Source organism: Panthera tigris, chromosome E2 (genome assembly GCF_018350195.1).
Source record: "Panthera tigris isolate Pti1 chromosome E2, P.tigris_Pti1_mat1.1, whole genome shotgun sequence".
Classification (NCBI taxonomy): domain Eukaryota; kingdom Metazoa; phylum Chordata; class Mammalia; order Carnivora; family Felidae; genus Panthera; species Panthera tigris.
The window spans coordinates 43,012,443-43,032,304 of record NC_056674.1 but is presented as its reverse complement, the minus strand read 5'-3'; the positions used below and the strand labels follow the sequence as shown (position 1 = coordinate 43,032,304).

The 19,862-nt window shown below is 45.4% G+C and overlaps 1 protein-coding gene across 4 annotated transcripts in view; it reads left to right on the top strand.

Annotated features, from left to right (window-relative positions):
* Positions 1-60: 60 nt before the first annotated feature.
* Positions 61-19,862, top strand: part of RANBP10 (RAN binding protein 10) — a 61,020-nt gene continuing 41,218 nt past the window's right edge. For 2 of the 4 annotated variants that reach the window (XM_042970166.1, XM_007090400.2), the window contains exons 1-2: positions 61-755; positions 1,553-1,664. In XM_042970166.1, coding sequence (XP_042826100.1) covers positions 356-755; positions 1,553-1,664 — 512 coding nt within the window. In that variant the 5' untranslated portion in view covers positions 61-355. Of the gene's footprint in view, positions 756-1,552; positions 1,665-5,738; positions 5,951-19,862 lie in introns of those variants that run through there. The other 2 variants (XM_042970170.1, XM_042970168.1) reach the window with 1 other exon arrangement.

Sequence of the window (19,862 nt, the reverse complement as noted above, 5' to 3'; positions counted from 1 at the left end):
CCCAGAGGGGGGCGGGGTCAAGGTTGTGCCACGCCCCCTCACCCCAAGGCCGAAGGCTAGGAGGAAAGCCAGTTAGCAAAGGTGGACTCGGACCCCGGGAGCAGGGTTCCCTCAGTCAATCACTACAGCGGACTTGACCCTAGCTATCACAACTGAGGCGAGGGGATAAACAGAGAGAGTGGGGGAGAGAGGGAAACTGAGGGCCTGGAGCTACGTTGCCAGCGGGAATTGTAGTTTTTGGTGTCTTGAAGTCTCTGCCGGGCAGGCTTATGACTGAGCAGATTTGTACTACATCTCCCTAAGTTCTTTACGATCCCGGGTTGGCCCGCCTCTGGAGAGCTCTGCATTGTGGGATATGGAGTCCGAAATGTGGCGAGGCGTGGCAGTGTCCAAAGAGAGATGCCGGACTCGGACTCGGTTTCCCTGCGGCCTCAGTAGGCTCGCGGGCCATTGGCTGAGCGGGGAGGATCTCGTCCCGCTCCTCCCCGCCCCCAGTGACACAATAGCAGCTCCCTCCAAGATGGCGGCGGCGACGGCGGACCCGGGAGCTGGGAGCCCGCAGGCTGGAGATTCCTCTGGCGGGGGCGCTGGGGGCGGGCTGCCGTCCCCAGGGGAGCAGGAGCTGAGTCGGCGCCTGCAGCGCCTGTACCCCGCGGTCAACCAGCACGAGACGCCGCTGCCGCGCTCCTGGAGCCCCAAGGACAAGTACAACTACATCGGCCTCTCCCAGGGCAACCTCCGCGTCCACTACAAAGGTATCGGCCTGTTTGGCCCGCTGGGGTCCGGCAGAAGGCCAGAGCATCTGTGGGGCGGCTGTGCTGCCCGCCTCTGCCCCATCACGTCCCTTCCCGGGCCTGGGTGCTTCGGGTTAGGCCTTAGCCCCTGTGGGGTGTCCAGGGTGTTGAGGCTGACCAGGCCGAGGGTCGACTGCCTAGTCTGCTCTTATCTGAAACACCTAATGTCAAAAGAACTGCAACAGGTGTCCATACCCAGTGCTGGGCTGGAGCTTCCACCCCTGGGGGCCTTCCTGCTTGTCCTGGGATAGCTCCCAACTCCAGCTGAACCCTTCACCACTGCTTAGTTTTTGGAGTGTCTGAAGAAAGGGGTGGTCACATCCCCTCCATTAGCCAGAAGCCTGTGGGTTTGCTCATCTGCCAGACATCACAGACAGGTCTTGGAGTTTTCTACTGAAGTTGAGGGGGGTGGTCTTCCAGAGCTCCTCCACCTCCCCTCCTCTCCCAGGTGGACTGCCTGTATTCCGGAGAGACCGCCAGCAGCACTTGGAAATCTCTCACATGTATGCATATTGCCCGTACCCTCGTTTAGTTTGTATGGGAGACAGTGTCTCTGGCAGGGCTGCTATTCACAGGAGGAGGTGAGCCAAAGGTGGGAGGTTTACGTGTTTGTTCAGTTGTTGTTTAGTTGTTCCTTGAACAATGTAAGGGCTTCCTCTAGCCACGAAGGGTTCACCCCTTCGTTGCCATGGAGCAGTAAAAAATGAGGTTTCTATTTACATTTCTTCTGAAATTTCTTCCTTGCTTTCTCCTCTTAGGTCATGGCAAAAATCACAAAGATGCTGCCTCAGTGCGTGCCACCCACCCCATACCTGCTGCCTGTGGCATTTATTACTTTGAGGTGAAGATTGTCAGCAAAGGAAGAGATGGGTAAGCCCCTTCTTACCACCTTTTTCCCCCAGCACTGACCTGTTTCCTGTGGCCAGAGTTTGATGACTCCTGGCCGACACTTGTGACTGATGTGAGCTGCTGAGCCTCACGGGTCTGGGCTGCAGAGGGTTGAATAGTGGGCTGCCTCTGTTTCCTGACTGTGAGCATGGCCTGGTGTAAGCAGAAGCCCTTGGTAGCAAGCATTGGGGGTAGAGGAGGGGACGTCTCTTCAGTGATGATGTAATGAAATACCTCACAGGTCAGGGAAACAAGTAACAAGTTTACATTAACAATTCAGTGTCCAGAATGGGATTTCCCCTACTGCTATATGGCGTTTGTGACTTCCCTCCTTTCACATTCTTGCTGTATTCAGGGTTCCTTTTTATGGCATTTAGTCATGTAGAGGCCCTTATAGGCTTCAAAGGGATAGTAGAGTCTTCACAGCATTCATCACAGCTGTGGCAGTCACTGGCCTGTCATCTCAGGGTAAACATCATGCACATGGTCAGAATCAGGTGACCTTGCTGCTCATAAACTTGTTTTTCAGTACAGGGATTTGAACACCAGTTGGACCAGCTTTAGGAAGGTCCTCATTAAAGTCAGCATTAGGGAGGCTCCCCATTTTAGGGTGATCTAAGCAGACACAGGAAATCAGAGGGGAGATTTTTTAGTTTTCTTTTTTTCCTCCTTCTAGTCAACCTTTTTTACCATTGATTGTGACAAAGCAGGTGTTTAACTTATAAAAGAACATGATTTCAGCTGTCTTGGAAAGGCTTTCCTCATCAGACCTTAAATCTGATGTGGGAAGTTTGCCAACTACACCAGTGACCTTCGTGCCAACCCTGAATGTGTGTTCTTGAGCATTCAGAATACTTCCTCTCTCTTAGGGACTGCCCCTCTTATGGTGCATGCAAAATGCCCAGCCAACAGGCGGTGCTGGGGGAGGATTGCCATAGTTGGAGGTTTGCCTGCTTCCTCAGTGAAGTTGTAACGTCCTTTCCTGGGACGGCTGTGTGGTCATGGGTAGATGGTGGGGCTTCCATCTCGTTGTCTATACTGTGGGGAGCTAGGCCAGTGTCTAAGCTGCCTTTAACCCCAGAACTCTATGATTCTGAAATTCTGGTCATGGCAAGCTGTTGCATCTTTTCACTTTTATCCCCATCTAGTGGATTTACTGATAGGAAACATCCTATTGGAGGGTCTTAAAGTTTCCATTTTCCCTTTCCACCATCTGATAAAAACACATATATACCTATATAATGTGTTTGAACACCAGTGTGAATGAGAATGATCTCTTAAAACAAAGCAAACACTACAAAAATAATTTTAGTATAGACTGAAATGGCAGTGGCAGGAGTCTCATATTGCCAGAAATTGAGGGGCATTTCTTAAACCTGTAGGGAGGAAAATCACTTGTTTTCTCTGTAGTCTGTATCATGATAACAGCTGAGCTAGAGAGAAAAGAACAGTTTTTCAAAAGGGGAGTGTTTACATGTAGAGACCTGGATTCCTTCAACTGGCTTTTCAAATTTCAGTTGTTAAATGGATCTTGAGTGTGAGTGGGGTAGGGGCAGAGACAGAGGGAGACACAGAATCTGAAGCAGGCTCCAGGCTCTGAGCTGTCAGCACAGAGCCTGTTGTGGGGCCCGAACTCACACACTTCGAGACCATGACCTGAGCTGAAGTTGGATGCCTAACCGACTGAGCCACCCAGGTGCCCCTGTTAGTGGCCTGTGTTAATTGACCACTGTCAGATGGCAAGTATGTAAATGTCTCTTCATGGCTTCTTTACGGAATCCCTGAAAGCGTTCTCATGGTTAGGATGTAGCCAGATATTAGTATGGCCCAGGAGTGGTTTTGAGGAGTCCAAGGGCAGTTACAAGGCAAAGTGATCAGCTTGTTTTTTGTTTCCTGTTGATATCAGAGGTGTGCTTCTTACCTGGCTTTGGTCCATGACTCAGGTGTTAACCGGTTGTATAGCTTTCCTGTATTATCTAGTTCAAGCCTCACAGCATCTCTGGAAAGTGGCTGGAGCAGATGATAATTTACCTGTTTTGTCAGTGAGCCCTGATCCCTAGAATGTTTGCCGGCCTACCCAAACATTGGTGCCATTGGTGGCACTGCTTTGGGTGTGCAGTGGAATAGCCTAACTTGTTAGATGCCCTTGCCTGATCCCAGACATGGGTGTCCATGCTGTTGCTGACTTTCCCCATTGAATCCATTCCCTGGGTAGAGTGAAGGAATGTCTAGTTGGATTCTTAGGGGATCACAGTGTTCTTAGGTGATAGAGCTACAAAGTGTTTACTGCTCAGTGGGGCTAGAGAAATGTGGCATGCTCTTTACTGGGCTTGATTGACTTACTGAGTCTATAAACCTATTTTTCTTTAGATTTGAGTACATTTGTAAAAGGTGTTTGAACCCAGTTATCGGTGTCATTTTCTAGAAAGGGTTTGTTCTGATGATGCCTTTTGTAGAAGAACATACTAATCTAGTCTAGTTATAAAGTTTTATTTTGGGAGTTCAAGGAGTATTTATTCATACCTACTATGTGCTAGGCCCATGCTGGGTATAGAGAGAATAAAGGCAAAGCCAGCACAGGCCAGCTTTGTCCTCAGGGCACTTGTGGCCTGCTCAGCAGAGAGTGGACTGAAATGTTCTCTGAAAGAGGTGGCAGAATGTGGGCTTTGTTTTGAGGGATGAGCAGGAATTTCTTAGCAGGTGAGACCTGTTGGACCTACAATGAGTCTGGTTGGTAACTGGCATGGAGTCAGAGTGCTGGGCATTCTGGGCACTCCTTAAATGTAAGAAAGAGCTGAAGAAGGAGGGGCTATGTTTCAGCTAAGAGCTTGGCACAAATTGATGGGCTTCAGCTGCATTTTGCTGAGTCACCAATACTAGGAACCTCAGGAGTGGGTCTGGTGGGGTGAGAAGACATCAGAGCCCTGCCAATGGTGCCAGGAGATAAGGGCATCTGCGTTGATCTTGTTAGAAAGCCAATAAGGCCCTGAAGCTGAGGATCCCTAGGGGAAATGATTGTTTAAGCAGAGTTTGTGGACCTGTGGGTGTCCCTGGCTCTTAGTGATGACACATGGAGGGTGTGGCTGGCCAGGCTGACAGATGCTCCAGTGTGACCCTCAAAATAGACTGTAACATCATCCCAGCAGGAGCAGTCTTCTGACATGTGATGGGTGGCTCTACCCAAGAACAGTAAGCCTGGGCTGGAGCACTGGATGGAGTTGAGGTGGGGCTCTTCTTTGCAGCTGGGGCCCAGGTCCAGGCCCAGGCCCTGGCCATAGTCAGCCTGCCTCTGCTTGAACTTGCAGCTGACTTCCTTTGGCCAGGCAGCAAAGCATTCATCATTAATTCTGTACACCACAATGAGGCACCCATTGTTTAGTCTTAGTCCCAGGCTGGGACCCATGAGCACAGGCATGAGGCCCATCCAGAGAGGAGGCAGATACGCCTGTGCACATGACCTCATGGGGTGGTGTAGAAAAGTCCATTCTATAGTGTACGCTATACCCAGGAGTGGCCCAGAGGTTGGGCTTCCTCCTGTACCTGAGAGTTTGGGGAAACCTTCATAGAAGAGGTGATGATGCTAAATCTAGAAGGATGAATTAGAAGATTTCAGGTTCTCACTTTGTTGAGAAACATGCTGTAGGTAGAAGGAATGGTGCATAGTGCTCTGTGAGGAACACAGCATGAGGTAGGCAAGGGCCACATTGGAAATACCTTGTATGCCTTGGCAAGGGAGTATGGGCTTTATTCTGAGGGCAGTAGCAGTGTTTGAGGACTTTTGATCTGCCCATACTTTTGAGAGTGGATAGAGTAGAAGAGACTGCTGCTCTGGTGCAGCCAGTCCCCTCTTGGTGAGAGCCCTGTCCAGTGTGGGCCAGTAGCTTTAGGTCCTACACTCCAGGCATGGTTTTCCAAAAGCAGATGTCTTCTCTCTCTCTTGGCTGGTCTTTCTTCTGTATGGTGAGATATATAGAAGAGGGATGTAGAAAACTGGTGGGCAGAGAGGCTTTCTGGGGGTGAAAGACTCTGCATGTGCTTACTCTTTGGTTTTTTGGTTTTTGCCAAGTCCCATCTGAAAGACAACACTGTCCATAATTTTCCATGGAGACTCAGAGAGCCACTCACTCAATCAAGATCTCACCTGCCATGTTCCTGGTCCAGAGAGCAACTTGAGATCGGGCCCTCCAACCTAGAGACAGCATGTGACTGGTCCCTCACCCTGAGTTCCTTCACTCCAGTCTCTGTACATTGTACAGAGCCATTGAGAAGTAGGTGTTCATCTGTGGACTTGGGGAAGGTTTTGTCCTACCTGCCCTCAGAAGTAGGGTCTGTCCTTGCCCAAGGCAGGTACAGATGGTGGTTGTGCCCTGTTCTTCCTGACTGCCCTGCAATTCTGGTGGCCTCACGGGCAGATGCTGAGCTTTGGGTTGCATCTCTCCCCAGCAACACATTGCACTGTTTCTGGAGACATGGAGTATTTGGGTTCTGGAACGTCATGGAGTGTGGTATTGCTTACCTGTGTTGGGGGTTAAAGCCCAGGTCTAGCTGGGCATACTGAGGTGAAGCTCTGGTACAGGGTGAGAGGACTGGAGTCCACATGTTGTTCACTTTTCTGGTAGGACTTGTTCCTGCACTGAGCACATCTGGGCTTCCCTGGGACCTCCCTGCTCACTGTACGTCGTCACCCAGGCTCCAAGTTGTGAGCTGAGAGTGGGGAGTATGGCTTCTTTCTTTATAACTGGGGACTTCCTTAGTCAAGCATCAGCCTCTAGCGAAATTCCTAAAATTAACTGCGTATCCCTCCTCCCCAGTTCCTGTCCTCATTGTTTTTTGTTTTCTGGAATGTTTGTTCTTTTCCCTAGATGGGTCACCATGCAAGGGAGATTCCCTGTTAGAGGAGAAGCAGGAGCTCATTGTGCTAGAGCACAGGAGGATGGACTCAACAGCTCTGCATGGCAAGCGTGTGCTATCCTATTCTGGGGCCATTAGGAAAGAATCAAGGGTCCCCGAATGGGTCTCTGTGGTCAGGGGTCAAATTGGAAAGAAAGGACTGATCACTGGGAGAGGGATGAATAACACCTATGTCTAAATGCAAGAATGTTCCTCTGCTTCTCCAGAAATTCTGCTCAAAATCCACATGAAATATCTTTGTAGCTCCAGGATCCTGGTGTTTTGTTGTAATTGAAATGTGAGGTCATGGCTCTACTGCTAGAAATGAGGCTGGGGAACTTAGTGATAGAACAGAGCTCAGCCTCTTGTCATGAAGGGGCCGGAAAGCACAGCTCTGGATTGTAGGGAAGTGGGAAGGGGCTGGGTAAGTCTTTTGCACCCCTCTTAATGTTCTCTTCCTCTTCTACCTCTTGGACCTTAGAGATGACCTGGCATTTCAGGGAAGTTTACCTTAGATTATAGAGATGGTAAGTGTCAAGGCTCAGATACCCCAACTGCTCACTCAGCTTCGGTAACAAATGTTACTGACTGATAACAGTGCTCGTCCTTAGTCAGAGCCCCAGAAGTTTTCCTAATGGGCAGTGTACCAGGCAGCTGCTATTTTTTGGTCAGAGTTTCATCATGAGACAAAACCTACTAGCTCCGGGGGTAGAGGCAGTTGGAAGATGAGAACCAGTGGAGAGAGGAGAAAGGCAGTTGTGCCCAGATGGTGAAAGGGCTCAGCTCATCTCTTCTGGAGGACATTGCTGAGGTGGAGCTGAAACAGAAGGAAAGAAGCAGAGGGGATGGTTTGCTGAGTAGAACTGGTTATAATCCAATTTGCAAAGCCATATATCTGTAATTTGCGTGGGCTGTTTTATAGAATGCTCTCTTATTTTTTTAATTTTAAATTTTTAAATTTTTAGTATTTTTAAACTTTTATTTAAATTCTAGTTAGTTAACATACAGTGCAATATTGGTTTCAGTAGTAGAAATCAGTGATTATCACTTACATACAACACCAGGTGTTCATCACCATTGCCCTCCTTAATACCCATCACCCATGTAGCCCATCCCTCATCCACCTGCCTCCATCAACCCTGTTTGTTCTCTATCATTATGAGTCTCTTATGGTTTGCTTCCCTCTATCTCTTTTTTTCCCCTTTCCCATATGTTCATCTGTTTTGTTTCTTAAATTCCACATATGAGTGAAATCATATGGTATTTGTCTTTCTCTGATTGACTTATTTCATAGTACATAGTATTAGCATAGTATACTCTAGTTCGATCCACATCATTACAGATGGTAAGATTTCATTCTTTTTGGTGGCTGAATAATATTCTGTTGTGTGTATATATACCACATCTTTATCCATTCATCAGTCTATGGACATTTGGGCTCTCTCCATAGTTTGGCTATTGTTGATAATGCTGCTATAAAAATTGGGGTAGAATGCTTTATTTATTTATTTATTTATTTATTTATTTATTTATTTATTGTTTATTTATTTTGAGAGAGAGTGTGGGGGAGGGACAGAGAGAACGGGACAGGGAGAAAATCCCAAGCAGGCTCCACACTGTCAGCACGGAGCCCTATGTGGGACTGGAATCCATGAACTAGGAGATCATGACCCAAGCCAAAATCAAGAGCTGGACACGCAACTGACTGAGCCACCCCGGTGCCCCTAGAAGCTCTTATGTATGTATATATGTATGTATGTAATCATATTTTTATTTTATCTTCAATTTTTTAATGTTTATTTATTTTGAGAGAGAGAGAGAGAGAGTGTGAGCAGGAATGGGGCAGAGAAAGAGGAGCAGAGAGAGAGAATCCCAAAAAGGCTCCATGCTGCCAGCACAGAGCCCGATGCGAGGCTCAAACTCACAAACTGTGAGATCATGACCTGAGCCAAAATCAAGTGTTGGACACTTAACCTATTGAGCAACCCAGGCACCCCTATTTTTTATTTTTTTTTAAATGTTTATTTATTTTTGAGAGAGAGTGTAAACAGGGGACATACAGAGAGAGGAACAGAGGATCCAAGCAGGCTATGCACTGACAGCAGAGAGCCAGATGTGGTGTTCGAACTCATGAACCAAGACATCATGACCTGAGCCAGAGTCAGCTGCTCAACAAGTGAGCCACCCAGGTGCCCCTAGAATGCTCTCTTTTTTTTTTTTTTTAATTTTTTTTTTTAACGTTTATTTATTTTTGAGACAGAGAGAGACAGAGCATGAACGGGGGAGGGTCAGAGAGAGGGAGACACAGAATCTGAAACGGGCTCCAGGCTCCAAGCTGTCAGCACAGAACCCGACGCGGGGCTCAAACTCACAGACCGCGAGATCGTGGCCTGAGCCGAAGTCGGCCGCTTAACCGACTGAGCCACCCAGGCGCCCCTAGAATGCTCTCTTTTAATAACAACTGTTGTGCCAGGAGTTTGTTGGTAGTTATATTTGCTTTTTTTAAAAAACCAAAATGTAAATAATACATAGAATTTATCAACATCTGACACAGTGTACGTATTTATTTATTTAAACTAAATTGTTCAAAAAGATTTTATCTCTAAGTAGTTTCTACACCCAGTGTGGGGCCCCAACTCACAACCCTGAAATCAAGAGCTGTACACTCCACTGACTGAGTCAGCCAGGTGCCCCTGACTCCATGTACATTTTAAAAATGGCAGAAGGACAGAGAGACGCAGTTTTAAACAAATCTAGGTTATTGCCGTTATGTATGTTCTGTCACTTGAGGCCAGTGCAGAAAGCAGATACCATTCCAGATAGTTTAAGCAGAAAATGGTTTAATATCTGAAATTTGATGTTTTCAAACTCATTGAAACTTAGAGCTTCCAGGTAATGGTGGGTGAGGTTACTTAAATAAGACGCCCTCCTGAAAATAATGAAAGATGCTCAGTTACAAACCAGCAAACTCAAGGCCAGTTTCTGGATGAATACCTATAACTAGAACATTAAGGGTAATGTCTGAGTAACTAAGGGCATTTGCTGTGTCCACACTCAGCTATGCTCTAGCTCTATAGTTACATAGGGCCAGAGAAGTAGAGGTTAGGGCCCGGAGCCTACTGGATATGGGGTCTGGTGGGAACTCTTTCATATTAAGTTAAGGTACCAACTAGCTATACACTCTGGTTAAGGGCAGTGTATTTGGTTTCTGAATGTGACAGGCTCTGGAAAGGCAAGGCTTGGTACTTGAGATTCCCAAGATTCTTAGGGAAGAAGCCAGAACCCGGAGTGTGAGTAACCTGTCTGGGGCCACCCATGGGGACTGTTGTCCCCCTTTCTGTCTTGTGGGCTCTGTGGGTGTTTTGACAGTGCCCTTGGCAGTGGATGCATGAGGCACTCCAGACCCACATTCAGAAACACCTTCTTCCCAAGAAGCACATCCTGACTCAAGGCCCTTTTGCCTCAGGCATGTTCTTCCTTGGATGGTGCTGGGTTCAGTTCATTCATCTCTGTAATGCCCCGTCTCTCAGTGGGGGACCTGCACAGAATTGGGCTCAGCAGGTAATTGGATGGCTTCTTAGCAGAGGGGCAAAGTGGGGCTGTGGCTGCTAGAGGAGCAGCTTGTATACAGCAGCCAGTGTCCTGATGGACTGTGGCTTTAAGCAAGCCCATCAGACTATGAAATAAATATTAGCCCTTATTTCAGACCTAAATGCCAGTTGGTGTTTTTCCTGAAATGTCTCCCAGGGGCCATTTGTAACCGTGGTCCTAGAGATCTCTTGTTAGGGAGGCTGTTGATTTCTTTATCTAGGGCAGGTTCTGATAGGAACAAGATTGCCAGCCTGCTGAGCTGTGGCTAAGGGGTCAGATGTCAAGATGAAACTATCAGGTAAGATTCTAGTAGCTCTTCAGGGGTCTGGGGCAAGGGAGAGGAGCAGTGGTGACAGACAGCAGAGCCGATACCTTCCCTTAGCCTCCAAGAGCTGTCTCAGCCCTAAGGCTGAGGAGCTTGTCTCTTTTCTCTCCTCTTTGTCACTTCCTACCAGAGTTCTGTGGGCCTGGAGACATTCAGTTGATGGAGCTTAAATTTAAAATGTTCAGGTCCCATGATCCTTGGTTCATATATTTTAAACAGCATTTATTAAAAGTGCCTGTGGACTTGCCAGCCCATAAAATCCACATTTTCTATAAGAAGAAATTGATAGAAAATAAAAAGAGCTAGGTCTGTGTTTTTTACTTTTGTCAACTGTTATTTGCTTATGGTGAGGGACTTCTTTTGGCCCTGGTATAAGGCCAGAATCCTCTGATGCTTTCCACTGTACTCTGTGCCAAGGCCTCCTTGTCTCATCTGGAAAAGCCAGATGAGGCTAATGCTGACATGCAGGGCCCTAGGAGTGTTCTTGGTGACTGTGTGTGTGTGTGTGTGTGTGTGTGTGTGTGTGTATGTGTGTATGTGTGTGTGTGGTAAAATATTGGTAAAAAAAATGTCATTTTAACCATTTTTAAGTATACAATTCAGTGGTATTAATTGCATTCACAGTCTTATGCAATCTTCACCACCATTTTCCAAAACTTTTTCATCACCCCAAACAGAAACTCTGTACCCATTAAGCAATAATTCCCTATTCCCACCCACCTCCCAGCACCTGTAACCTTTCTGTTTCTATGAATTTGCCTATTCTAGGTATTTCATATTGGTGGAATCAGACAAAATTGTCCTTTTATGTCTTGTTTATTTCACTTAGCATAATGTTTTCAGGATTTATATTTATCTCCTGAAACGTGAGATCATGACCTGAGCCGAAATCAGGAGTCAGAGGCTTAACCGACTGAGCCACCCAGGTGTCCTACCTAAAATAATTTTTTTTTTAAATCTTTATTTAAATTTGAGAGAGAGAGAGAGGCAGAGCATGAGCATGGGGAGGGGCAGAGAGAGAGGGAGATGGAGAATCCGAAGCAGGCTCCAGGCTCTGAGCTGTCAGCACAGAGTCCGACATGGGGCTTGAACTCACGGACAGTGAGATCGTGACCTGAGCCGAAGTCAGACGCTCAACTGACTGAGCCACCCAGGCGCCCCCTAAAATAATTTTTAAGTAGGTTTCATGTCGTGGAGCTTGAACTCACAACCCTGAGATCAAGATTGTGAATTCTACTGACTGAGCCAGCCAGATGCCCCCAGAATTTTAATTTTGATGAAATCCAGTTTATCTAATTTTTTATTTTGTTAATCATGATTTTGGTGTCTCATCTAAGAATCCATTGCCAAATCCAAGGTCATGAAGCTTTTCCCTGGTTTATAATAAGAATTTTATAGTTTTGGTTCTTATATTTAGATTGTTACTCCATTTTGTGTTAATTTTTATAAACGATATGGAGGAGGGGTTCATCTTCATCCTTTTGCATGTAGAAGTCCAGTTGTCCCAGCACCAATTGTGGAAGAGACTATTCTTGCCCCATTGAATGGACTTGGCACCCTTGTTGAAAGTAATTTGACCATAGATATGGGTTTATTTCTGGACTTTAAATTCTATTCCATTTGTCTATGTTCCTACCTTATGTCAGTACCACACTGTTTTGATTACTATAGTTTTCTAGTAAGTTCTAAAATCAGGAAGTGTGAATCCTTTAACTTTGCTTTTCTTTTTTCAAGATTATTTTAGCTACTTGAGGTCCCTTGCATGTCCATATGATTTTGAGGATTGACTTCTCCAATTCTGCAAAAAACACTGTTGAAATTTCGGTAGGGATTGAGTTGATTTTTGTGGATCAGTTTGGAGAATATTAACAATACTCTCCATCTTAACAATACTAAGTCTTCCAATCCATGAACACAGGATGTCTTTCCATTTATTTGTGTCTAATTTAATTTTTTTCAGCAGTGTTTTATAGTTTTTAGTGTATGACTTTTGTTTCCTTGGCTAAATTTGTTCCTAAGTATTTTATTTTTTTGATGCTATATTATAAATGGAGTTATTTTCTTAATTTCCTTTTTATTTATTTTTTATTATTTATTTAAAAAATTTTTTTAACGTTTATTTAATTTTTTTTTGAGACAGAGAGAGACAGAGCATAAATGGGGAAGGGTCAGAAAGAGAGGGAGACACAGAATCCGAGACAGGCTCCAGGCTCTCAGCTGTCGGCACAGAGCCTGACGTGGGGCTCGAACTCACAGACTGTGAGATCATGACCTGAGCCGAAGTCAGATGCTCAACCGACTGAGCCACCCAGGCGCCCCTTTATGTATTTTTTTTAATGTTTATTTTTGACAGAGAGAGACAGACAGACAGACAGAGTGTGAGTGGGGGAGGGGCGGAAAGAGATGGAGACACAGAATCCAAAGCAGGCTCCAGGCTCTGAGCTGTCAGCAAAGAACCTGACACAGGGCTTGAGATCATGACCTGAGCCGAAGTTGGATGCTCAACTAACTGAGCCACCTAAGTACTCCTTAATTTACTTTTTAGATTGTTCATTGGTAATATATAGAAACACAACTGCTTTTTGTATGTTGATCTTGTGTCCTGCAACTTTGCTGAATTCATTTCTTTTAGCTCTAGTGAGCTTTCTGTGTACTGATGGGATTTTTTTATAAGATCATGTCATCTGCAAATAGAGATAGTTTTACGTATCTCTTTCCTGTTTGGATGACTTTTATTTTTTTTTCTTGTTTGATTGCTCTGGCTTGGACTTCCACTACAATGTTGAATAGCAGTGATGAAAGGTGGCCATCCTTGTCTTATTGTAATCTTAGAGGAAAAGCTTTCAGTCTCTTACCATTGGGTTTTCATAAATACCCTTTATTGTCTTGAGAAAGTTCCTTTTATTCCTAGTTGTCTGAGTGCTTTTATCATGAGGGAGTGTTGGATTTTGTAAAGTTTTTTTTTTCTACGTCAGTTTAGATGATCATATAGTTGTGTTTTTCCTTTGTTCTATTGATGTGTTTTATTATATTGGTTGATTTTCTTATGTTAAACCACCCTTGCCTTCATGGGATAAATCCTACTTGGTCATGGTATGTAATCCTTTTAATACATTGTTGGATTTGGTTTCCTACAGTTTTCTTGAAAATTTTTGCATCTGTACTTATGAAATATATTGGTCTGTAATTTCCTTTACTTTTGATGTTTTCTTGGTGGCTCTTTGATTGCTGTTTCAGGGTCTACCCCATCTTGGGCTTTCATCTGGGTACAGCACATTTGTAACAGTATCCAGACATTATTTTGCCAAGAATTAAAGTCTCTAGGTCAGAGCGGGGAAGGAGCTTAGGAGCCCTTTAGTCCAACCTCTCCTCTTCTTATAGGGAACTTGAGATGTGGGGTGAAATCCAAGACCCACAGTCCTGAATTAGACTCGAGTGTCTGAGACCGGGCTTCAGAGTCTGGGGTATTATCTCTGGAGCCCGGCTGCAAAGTGTTCCAGTTACTTTAAAACTCTTCAGGTGCTTCTCATCAGGAGGCAGGAAAGGAGTGTCAGACTTGACTCCTGACTCCTTCCCTCCACATGTTGTTGTATATCTCTGGAGAGTGTGAGATTCCAGAGGCCTGGTTTCTAAGGTCCTGTCGTCTGTTCACCACTAGACCAGTTTAAGTCATGGAAGAAACTCTAGTCAGTTGGAGCTGTGCTGAGCCAGTGTCACTGTAGGAGGGTCTCCTGGGTGTGTGCTCTGGGTTGCGCTTGGGCCGCACAGGGTGCTACATGAGCCAGAGTCCCAGCTTCTCCGCTGAACAGGGATTTTGACCATTTCCTGCTGTTTCTGAAGATGTGCTTTTCTGAGGTAGCCTCTGTCCTCCTGTCAAGGCTCAGGGAAGTGGGTGTACTGAGGAGCTGACCATGAAGGCCAGGTCCTCCAATGTGTCCCTCTGGCACTGAAATGTTGCCTTGGGACAATCCAGGGAGAGTCTGATGGGTGAGAGCCAATGACCTTCACAGTATGTGACCACCAACTGTCTCGAAAATGATTTTTCTCTATCAAAGTAATTCATGTTAATTGTAGAAAATCTGGAAAACTGAAGAGAAAAAAGAAGAATCCAAGCTGATCGGAGTGTGCTCGCATCTCCGCGTGACTGCAGGGTTTTGCAGACAGTTGCTTTTATGGGAGAGTCAGCAGAGGTGGGAGGTGGGGGGTGAAGGGCAGCACAGGCCCCAGAAACCACCAGTCCATTTTCATTGCAGGTCATTTTCCAGGGCCCCAGTTTGCCCCTACTGCCTGCCTCCATGTCTTCAGGGCAGACATGGCTCTGTGGTCAGCTGAGGGCCTTGCCACAGCTGCTGCTCTCCAGCTCAGCTGAGGCCATGCTCACTTGCTGTCCTCTTCTCTCTGGAGTCCACGAGAGACAGAGTTGTTCTTCTAGCTCTAGCTTGTGTTGTGTTGTTAGCAGTGAAGGATAGAAACTGAGAAGGTAGAGGCCAACTCATGGTCTCACTGCCATGAAGAGCTTATCCTCTGTTGTCCCTCCTCTACATTTACTGGCTGTCTCACATCTCTGACAAATAGTATTTTCCATTTTGCTGCCCTTTGGAAGAAAGGAGTAAATCAAATGGGTTTACCCTACTTTCAGTCATGATATGGGGTAATAACTTTGCCTCCAAGCTCCTCAGATATATCCTGCTGCTTGAAAAGAAAGCCCTAGTGAAGATGCTAAATATAGGGGAGCTAAGTGCTGTCTATTTCAGTTATCTGCTTAGGGAATGAGAACCCCTTGTTGCCTCTCTCCCGTGACGAAGTCAGCTTGTATCTGTTAGTGTTCCTACCATTGTCTGACCCATTACCAAAAAGGAAGCAAATGCTCACCTCCTTTTTTCCTTGGCAATTGTTTTTTAATGTCCCAAGATCTAGACCTTTGAAAATGGCCTACTTTACTAGATTCCAATGCTAGAAAAGCCTCTAGTGCCTGAACTGAAGCACAGTGGGTTTGTCCAGTGTCCACCAGCAGCTCTTCCAGCACCGTGCCCAGGATCCAGTTCAGTGGCTACATTAACGGCTGTCTGGACTGATGGAGATAGCTGAGGAATAGTCTCTGACAAGCTGACTGGGGTGTATGATGAACCCAGTGGCAGAGGTGAGATTTGAATCTGGGTTTGTCTGATACGTTTGCGCTGATGCAGGTATGTTTTTTGTTTGGGTGCTTGAGCACAGTGTAAACTCCAGGGCTGGAACAGAGCTGGAAAAGGACTACTACTGACAGGCCAAGCACCCGGGCTCCACAGTTTGCAAGTGGGTCTCAGAGAATTGCCCTTTCTTTGGTGACTGGTTGTGCTTGGCTGTGTCCTGGGCAGCTCCTCCCCCATGCATAAGTTTACTGTGTTCTAAAGAACACTTGGCTCAGGGTTCTCTGGCTGGCTCAGTCAGTAGAGCATGGGACTCTTGATATTGGGGTTATAAGTTTGAACCCCACATTGGGTATAGAGATTACTTGAAAATAAAATCTTTAAAAAAATAAAGAGCACTTGGCTCTCTCCATGTCTTGCCATCCTCATTGCTTCTGTCCTGTGCAGCCCTGTCATCTTCCACTGGGACATTTTGGTAGCCTCTAGCTTTGCCTTTTCTTTTCTTTTTTAAAAAAAAAAAATTTTTTTTTAACGTTTATTTATTTTTGAGACAGAGAGAGACAGAGCATGAATGGGGGAGGGGCAGAGAGAGAGGGAGACACAGTCGGAAGCAGACTCCAGGCTCTGAGTCATCAGCCCAGAGCCCGACGCGGGGTTCGAACTCACGGACTGCGAGATCGTGACCTGAGCTGAAGTCGGACGCTTAACCGCCTGAGCCACCCAGGCGCCCCTCTTTTTTTCTTTTTTAAACGTTTTTATTTTTATTTTTGGGAGAGAGAGAGAGAGAGAGAGCGAGCGCGCGAGCCCATGTGCGTGGGGGAGGGGCAGAGAGAGAGGGAGACACAGAATCCAAAGCAGGCTCCAGGTTCTGAGCTATCAGCACAGAGCCCGATGCGGGGCTCAGACTCACAAACCTTGAGATCATGCCCTGAGCCGAAGTCGGGCACTTAACCTGAGCCACCCAGGTGCCCTTAGCTTTTTTGCCTTTTCAATCCATTTTACAAATATCAGTGGTTTGATCAGTGGTGCCCGTTTCTAAACCCTTTCTGCATCTTCCTATTGACCTTCTATGAAGTTCAAACTCCTTAAGCTAGCACGCAAGCTGTGCGTGAATAGCCTGTTTCCTGCTGCAGCTTTGGCTGTTTTTAGGTCTACCCAAGCTATGATGAGCCACACTGATTTCTCTCAGTTCCTTGACTGTGCGCTGCTTTTTTGACTTTATGCCTCAGCACATTCTGCCGCTTCTGATGGAATGTCCTTCCTCTTATTTCCCCTCATCTCCTTTACCAGGGCTTGGCTCAGCCTTTATTTCCTCTGGGAATTCCCAAGTCAGTGCACCCTGAGTCTCTGGTTTGCCCCTGACGTGCCAGTGGAAACTGTCAGAGTGCAGGGACTGAATCTAGGTCCTACCCTTGTATCCCTAGCACCATATTGGGCACAGAGAATCTTTATGGAATGGGTGAATGATCTCAAGAGCCTCTGTAAAAAGAAACTTACCACACCTGGGTTTTTTTAAGCTTATTATTTGACAAAAAGAGAGACCCAAACTGAAATTCTGTCCCCATTAAACAATAACTCCTGATTCTTACCACCCTCTAGGCCCTGGTAACCACCATTCTACGTTCTTTATGAATTTGACTGCTCTAGATACCTTGTATAAGTGGAATCATACAGAATTAGTCTTTTTGTGACTAATTTATTTCACTTCACGTGATGTCTTCAGGGTTCCTCCATGTTGTAGTATACATCAAAATTTCCTTCCTTCCTTTTTTTTTTTTAAAGTTTTATTTTTTAAGTGATCTTTATGCCCAACGTGGGGCTCAAATTCACAACCCCAAGGTCAAGAGTTGCATACTATTTCATCTGAGCCAGCCAGGAGCCCCGGAATTTCCTTCCTTTATAAGGCTGAGTAATACTCCATTATGTATATGTGTCACATTCTGTTTATCCATTTCATCCATTCAGCAGTAGACACTTAGGTTGGTTTGCTTCCACCTTTTGGCTGTTGTGAATAATGCTATGAATACACGTGTAAAGATACCTGTTCAAGTCCCTGTTTTCAGTTCTTTTGGGCATGTACCCAGAAGTGGAATTGCTGGATCATATGATAATTCTATGTTAAAAATTAAACATTAAAAAAAATTTTTTTTTTATTAACATTTATTTAGTTTTTGAGAGTCAGAGAGAGACTGAGCACAAGCAGGGGAGGTGCAGTGAGAGGGAGACACAGAATCAGAAGCAGGCTCCGGGCTCTGAGCTGTCAGCACGGAGCCCGATGCAGGGCTCAAATCCACGAACTGTGAGATCATGACCCGAGGTGAAGTCAGTCGCCCAACTGACTGAGCCACCCAGGCGCCCCCAAAATTAATTAAAAACATAGTTTAATTAAAAATTTTTTCCAAGTTAATCTATTTTATTTTCAAATTTTTATTTAAATTCTAGTTAACTTATAGTGTAATATTGGTTTGAAGAGTATTTACATTTTTTTTAAGTTTTTTATTTATTTAAGCAATCTCCACACCCAACATGGGACTTGAATTCATGAACCCCAGATCAAGAGTCTCACGCTCTTCTGACTGAGCCTGCTAGGCGCCTCTAAAAATATAGTTTAATTTTTTAAACTTAAAATTGCCATATAATTAACCACCATACTGATTTCCACAGCTGCTGCATCATCAATACACAAGGGTTCTAATCTTCACATCCTCACCAACACTTGTTATTTTCTGACTTTTTGTTTTGGTTTGGGTTTTGTTTTTGTTTTTGTTTTTAATGATAATAGCTTTCCCAAAGAGTATGAAGTGGTATCTCCTTGTGGTTTTGATTTACTTTTCCATAATGATTAGTGATGTTGAGAATCTTTTCATGTGTTTTATTAGCCGTTTATCTCTTCTTTGGAGAAATATCTATTCAAGTCCTTGCCCTTTTTTTTAAAGCAGTTTTATTTATTTAATGTTTGTTTATTTTTGAAGGAGAGAGAGAGAGTGCGTGTGTGTGGGGGGGGGGGGGGGGAGGAGCAGAATAGAGGGAGATACAGAATCCGAAGCAGGCTCCAGGCTCTGTATCGGCAGCACAGAGCCCTATGTGAGGCTTGAACTCACCAACTGTGAGATCATGACAGAGTCGAAGTTAGCCGCTTAACCGACTGAGCCTCCCAGGTGCCTCTTAATGTTTGTTTATTTTTGAGAGGCGCCTGGGTGGCTCAGTCGGTTAAGCATCCAACTCTGTTACAGTTCAGGTCATGATCTTAACGGTTTGTGGGTTCGAGCCCTGCGTTGGGTTCTGTGCTCACAGTGCAGAGCCTGCTTGGGATTTTCTTTCTCTCCCTCTCTCTCTGCCTCTCCCCTGCTCACACTGTTTCTCTCTCGAAATAAATAAACTTAAAAAATTTTTAATATTTATTTCACTATTAAAATTTTTTTAATGTTCATTTTTGAGATAGAGAAGAAAGAGAGAGACAGTGTGTGAGTGGGGGAGGGGCAGAGAGCGGGAGATACAGAATCTGAAGTGGGCTGCAGGCTCTGAGCTGTCAGCACAGAGCCCAACACGCGGCTTGAACTCCCGAACTGCGAGATCATGACTTGAGCCTAAGTCGGACACTCAGCCGACTGACTGAGCCATGCAAGTGCCCCTAATGTTTATTTATTTTTGAGAGGGAGAGGAAGAGAGTGTAAGCAGGGGAGGGGCAGAGAGAGAGAGAGAGAGAGAGGGGATCTGAAGTGGGCTCTGTGCTGTCAGCAGACAGCCTGATGTGGAGCTCCAACCCACCAACTGTGAATTCATGACGTGAGCTGAAGTTGGATGCTTTATCAATTGAACCATCCAGGCACCCCATTTTTAAATTTAAATTAAATTAAATTAAATTAATTTTTTTTTTTTTTAGAAAGCTTGCGCACCCACAAGCAGGGGAGGGGCAGAGGGAAGGAATCTTAAGCAGGCTTCACGGTCAGTGTAGAGCCCAACACAGAGCTCAATCTCACGACTATGAGATCATGACCTGAGACGAAAACAAGAGTCAGATGCTTAACCTACTGAGCCGTGTTTTTTGTTTCGTTTTGTTTAATTAAAAAAAAAATTTTTAAGTAGGCTCCACACAAGAGTCACATGCTCTACCCACTGAGCCAACCAGGCACCCCTGTTTTTTGAGTTGTATGAGTGCTTTGAATATCCTGGGTATTAAACCCTCGTCAGATAGATGACTTGCAAATATTTTCTCCTTTCTCATCGGTTGCTTTTCACTGTGTT